This window comes from Myotis lucifugus, unplaced genomic scaffold, assembly GCF_000147115.1.
Source record: "Myotis lucifugus unplaced genomic scaffold, Myoluc2.0 scaffold_1359, whole genome shotgun sequence".
Classification (NCBI taxonomy): Eukaryota; Metazoa; Chordata; class Mammalia; order Chiroptera; family Vespertilionidae; genus Myotis; species Myotis lucifugus.
In genome coordinates, this window is record NW_005872407.1 from 45,540 (window position 1) to 51,351 (window position 5,812).

Here is a 5,812-nt window from a genome sequence, read left to right on the forward strand (position 1 = left end):
TGCTGGCCCCAGGGGCCTTCCCAGGATCCTCAGCAGCTACAGGAAAGGCGGGGTGTATGGCCTGGAGGTGGGCGATGCCCTGGTTCATGCCAAGCGTCCCGGTCACACGACCACTCGGGAGACCACCGTTCAACCACACGGCGCGCTGAGGCCGCCTACGGCTCCTGCATCTGTTTCCTCACCCAAATGCGCCCCGTGGAGCCCTAACACATGGCAGGGGTCGTGTCTGAATTGTCTGCTGGGAAGATCAGAAGCTGAGAGCGCCCTGGCCGGCGTGGCCCAGTGGTTGAGCGTCAACCTAGGAACCAGGAGGTCACGGTTCGATTCCCGGTCAGGACACATGCCCAGGTTGCAGGCTCCATCCCCAGTGTGGGGCGTGCAGGAGGCAGCCGATCCATGATCCTCTCTCATCCTTGATGTCTCTGTCTCTCTCTCTCTCCTTCTCCCTTCCTCTCTGAAATCAATACAAATATATTTTAAAAGAAGAAGGAGCTGGGAGGCCGCTGTGACAGATACTCCATGAAAGCCCTCGCCCACGCGCTGCTAGAGCCGCCCTTCGGGTTGCCGTGGGTTTTTGCATGTCGAGGTGCCCAGCCCTTCGAGGCGGAAGGGCTGGTCCCCTGAGGTCACCGGGGCTGCCGGCACCACAGGGCGCCAGGGAGGCCATGGCCTGTCGGAGGCGCCCAGGGTCAGAGCTGGCGAAACCGCGGTTGTTGGAAAGCCTCAGTGATCTGAGCCAGAGCAAGGGCGGGAGGCACCTGCAGGGACACAGGGCGCGGCCACCCTCGCTCTCCTGTGTTTGGCACAACGTCCCAGTGAACAAATGGGAATCACAGACGTTGCAGGAACCACAGCAAACGCTCCGGGGTGGTGGTGGTGGGGGGTCGGTTTCTTCTAGAAAAGTTCCAGGGTGGCCAGCCAGGGCTGACCAATGTGTTCCACGGGGATCTTTTTAAAATGATTATTTAGCCCCGGCCGGTGTGGCTCAGCGGATCGAACGTCGGCCTGTGGACGGAATGGTCCCGGGTTCGATTCCCGGTTAGGGCACAGGCCCGGGTTGCAGGCTCCATCCCACAGTAGGGGGCGTGCAGGAGGCAGCTGATCCATGATTCTCTCTCATCGTGAATGTTTCTCTCTCTCTCTCTCCCCCTCTCCCTTCCTCTCTGAAATCAATAAAAATGTATTGAAAAAAACAACAACCCCACAAATGTATTATTTAAAAAAAAAAAAAGGGACACATGCCCAGGTTGTGGGCTCGATCCCCACTAGGGGGCGTGCAGGAGGCAGCCGATTCACGATTCTCTCTCATCGTGGATGTTTCTGTCTCTCTCCCTCTCCCCCTCCTCTCTGAAATCAGTAAAAATATACATTTTTAAAAAGGGAGCGAGGGAGGAAGGCTTTCTCCCTGGGGTAATGCCTGTACCTCCCCTGGCCCCCCAGAGTCCCCCCATCCTTGTTTTGGGGCCCCCCCGGCGCCCCCTGGGTCCTGGGGACCCGGCTTTTTCTTCAGGGATCTCTCCCCCACGAAAACACAAAAGAGCACATCTCCCTCGAGCCCCTGCCCTCACACAAGAGCAGCCGCGGGGAACCCACGAAGGGAGGGGGCTCCGGGCTGTGCCGCACCCACATTTTGTTTTCCTGTTGTTGTTGTTTTTTTAAATTTTCCGATGAATAATTCAGTGGCTGTGCCAAGGTTGAAATATTGTTCTGTTTTCAGTGAGATGTGAGAAGAGAAATGAATCCTAATGAAATGTTTCGGTTTCCTCTATCGGAGGCTCCCCGTGCGTGCGGTGCGATTCCCACGCCCCAAACAGGCGGCGGCTGCTTCATCCTCTTGCCTGCAAAAGGCGAGAGGCAGTCCCAGTCCGTGGAGTGGCTGCCTCACGCGGGCGCCTCCCGCCCCCCACTTCCCCCACCGATCGATCGATCGATCGGAAGAGCTACCTGTGAGCACCCAGCTGGTAGACACCGGAATCCACGCGAATTTCAGAAAACGAAAATTACGAGTGAGCCCGGCCGGCGTGGCTCCGTGGTTGAGCGTCCACCTAGGAACCAGGAGGTCACGGTTGGATTCCAGGTCAGGGCACAGGCCCCGGTTTGCAGGCTCCATCCCCTGTAGGGGGCGTGCAGGAGGCAGTTGATCCGTGATTCTCTTTCATCATGGATGTTTCTCTCTCTCTCTCTCTCTCTCTCTCTCTCCCTCTCCCTTCCTCTCTGAAATCAGTACAAACATATTGTTTTAAAAAGCAGCCCCAGCCCGAGGGGTTCCCCCCCTTGCCCTCCCCAGTCATTAGAGAGACTGACACCTTGGTCTCTATCAAGAAATCGCGTTCCCTAAGTGGCGATGCGGAGTCATTAGCTCAGCGTGCAATCAGCGCCTCGATCTTCTTCAAAGCACTTTGCGAGTCCAGGACACGCATTTTTAAAGACAGAGGACGTTGGAGAGGAGCCTCTTAAACCCGCTCAGAAGGCATTTACCGCTCCCCTGTGGGGAGGACGCCTACCTGGGACCTGGGATTCTCTCTCCTGAGGCCTCGCTTCTTTGAGCCAAACCAAGTCGTTTTGGGATCGGCCCCAAACGCACCCCTTTTCTCTCCGGGCAGCGGTGTCCTAACAAGGCGCTGCAGGTACATAAAGCCACTCCCCGCAGAACTCGGTCCTCCTTTAAAAGCCTCCACCCAACTTCATTTGTTTAGGTTTTTTTTAAAAATGTTTTTATTGATTTTTTTTTTAAAAAAATCTATTTATTGCCTCCTACTGTCATTTTAGTTGAGTTTTAAGGAAAGAAGTTAAACATGTACAGCCAATGTGTCATTTCAATGGCAACTTCTTTATTATTATTATTATTAATACTAGGGGCCCGATGCACGAAATTCGTGCAGGAGTAGGCCTTCCTTCCCCCAGCTGCCGGCACCGGCTTCCCTCGCTGCCCCGGGCTTCGTCCAGAAGGTCATCTGGAAGGACGCCTGGGAAGGATGTCCGGTCTAATTAGCATATTACACATTCATTATTATAGATACTTTTATTTGATTTCAAAGAGAAACATCCGTGATGAGAGAGAATCATGGATCGGCTGCCTCCTGCACGCCCCCTACTGGGGATCGAGCCCACATGTGCCCTGACCGGGAATCGAACCTCGACCTGCTGGTTCATGGGGTCGAGGCTCAACCACTGAGCCACACCGGCCATGCTCTCCTGCTTTTTAAAACGGACGCTTCTCATTGTTGGGGGCCAGGGGAACATGTCAGGTACATCACGCCCAATGCTGCCCCTCGAGCTCCCCACCTCAGCTGCCCCAGGGCACATTCCCTCGGGACGAATGAATCTTTGGAACTTAAGTCTGGAGCTTAATATTGGCCCCCAAACAGGAGAAATTGGTGCCTACACGGATTCCCCAGTATTTTCTGCAAACAGGGCTGCTCTCTCTCTCTCTCTCTCTCTCCCTCTCTCTCTGAAATCCAGAGCAATAAAAATAATTTTATAAAGTAAATTGTAGCAATACACAGAACAAGTTATGAGCAGGTGATTTTAATTCTGAGAATGTGTGTCTTTTCCATATTGTTTCTTTCTCTTTTTTTTTCCCCCCATCTCCAACCCGACTTGGATTCAGCCTCCAGCCCTATTTCGTCATGGCTCTGCTCTTTTCACCCCTCTCCCTATCTGAGACACACTTGGCCTTGGATTTCCACTTTGCTTCCCCTAGCGTGTGGGGTTACGAAACCACAACAACCTAGTTTTAAAATCCAACCAGGCGCGCTGAGGTTTGTATGCCCAATGTGTCCGCAGGTAGGTGGCATCATCTGTAACTGGATAGGAGTCTGTTTTAATCGGCGTGCGAGTCTGAATATTTATTCGGAGTTTTCTCAAGTTATGGCCACAGCAGTCACTCTCTTTTCATCCTGATATTTTCCTCTCAAGTTGGTAACTCTTTATTTTTATTTTTATTGATTTCAGAGAGAGGAAGCGGGGGGCGTGGAGAGAGAGAGAAACATCAGTGATGAGAGAGAATCATAGATCGGCTGCCTCCTGCACGCCCCCTACTGGGGATGGAGCCCACAACCCCGGGCATCTGCCCTGATGGGGGAATTGAACTGTGACCTCCTGGTTCATAGGTCAACGCTCAACCACTGAGCCACACCTGTCGGGCATTAGGTCAGTAACTCTTTTAACGTGTCCTTGGGTACTTGGATAGAAAGATTTTTTTAAAAATATATATTTTTATTGACTTCAGAGAGGAAGGGAGAGGTAGAGAGAGAAACATCAATGATGAGAGAGAATCGTGGATCGGCTGCCTCCTGCACGCCCCCTACTGGGGATCGAGCCTGCAACCCGGGCATGTGTCCTGACTGGGGAATCGAACCTTGACCTCCTGGTTCCTGGGTCGACGCTCAACCACTGAGCCACGCCGGCCGGGCTTGGCGGAACTGACCTAAAACTAAAATAATTGCTCACTTGGCTGCCTTTCCCGGTTACAGCATGACCGTCTCTCTTGGGTTAGTCACTTGGGTGTTAAGCACGTTTTCTCATCCAGCAAACATAACTGAGACCCTGTGGTGCCAGGCCCAGGGCTCCTTTGGGGAATTTGGTGGTGGTGGCAAAGTGTGGACAGATTTGATCTGAAACCGTGCCAGGAGGGGAAGCAGTGCCAAGGGCGAGGAAAGCCAGGAGGGCTTCCCAGAGGAGGTGGCAACTCAGGGCAGTCAGTTCCAGCAGAGCTTGAAAGCACTCTTGGTATCAATTAACCTCTTGTCTGTCTACAAATAACGGAGATGCAAAATGCGTGGCTGGCACCGGGAGAAGTGGGTTTCTTGCACGCGTATCCCAAGCCCGGAGGTGATACGGGAGCTCTGTAGGCGTCAGCAGCCTACGGCCCTTCCGTCTTGTGGCCCTGCCATGCTCGACCTCGTGGTCCAGGGTGGCTGCGGGAGCTCCAGCCATGACGGCTGCATTCCAGGCAGCAGGAAGGTGGGAGCAAGGGAAGCCAGGTCTTCTTCTTAAGGAGGCCTCTTGACATGCCATTCTTTCCCCATTGATCAAAACTGATCACTTTGGCCCTGGCTGGTTAGGCTCAGTGGATAGAGCGCCGGCCTGTGGACTGAAGGGTCCCGAGTTCGATTCCGATCGAGGGCACGTACGTTGGTTGCAGGCTCGATACCCGGCCCCGGTCCGGGTGTGCAGAGGACATCCAATTGATGTGTCTCTCTCACATCGATGTTTCTCTCTCTCTCTCTGTCTCTCCCCCTCTCTTCCCACTCTCTCTAAAAACCAATGGGAAAAAATATCCTCGGGTGAGGATTAGCAAAAAAATAAAATAAATAAAAAATAAAATAAATAAATAAATAAAAATCTATTACGTTGGGCTTGGCTACAGTGGCTCAGTGGTTGAGCGTCGACTTCTGAACCAGGAGGTCACGGTTCTATTGTCAGTCATGGTACATGTCTGGGTTGTGGGCTCGATCCCCAGTGTGGGGCGATCAATGATTCTCTCTCATCATTGATGTTTCTATCTCTTTCTCTCCCTCTCCCTCCCTCTTTGAAATCAATTAAAATATATATATATATATATATACATATATATATATATATATATATATATATGTTTAAATCGATCACTTTGTTCCACATAGCTGCAAGGGAGGCGAGGGAATGAGGCCCTTAACTCCATGGCAACATGCCTTGGTAGAGTTGGGGAAGATTGGGAGGCAACCAGCTGTTTCGGTCAGGGTAGTGATGGTGGGTGGAGTGACACCTCTGTGAGCAAAGGAGGGGAAGGGAAGCTTATCTCCTTTCAAGGAATAGATAAAGATAAGTA

At 52.4% G+C, this 5,812-nt stretch overlaps 1 protein-coding gene across 1 annotated transcript in view; it reads right to left on the reverse strand.

Moving 5' to 3' along the window:
• LOC106695466 (synemin-like) overlaps positions 1 to 4,938 on the reverse strand; it is a 27,378-nt gene extending 22,440 nt beyond the window's left edge. The window contains exon 1 of the mRNA XM_014449695.2: positions 4,869 to 4,938. Within this exon, the coding sequence (XP_014305181.2) occupies positions 4,869 to 4,938 (70 nt within the window). The remainder of the gene's footprint in view (positions 1 to 4,868) is intronic.
• Positions 4,939 to 5,812: the final 874 nt, after the last annotated feature.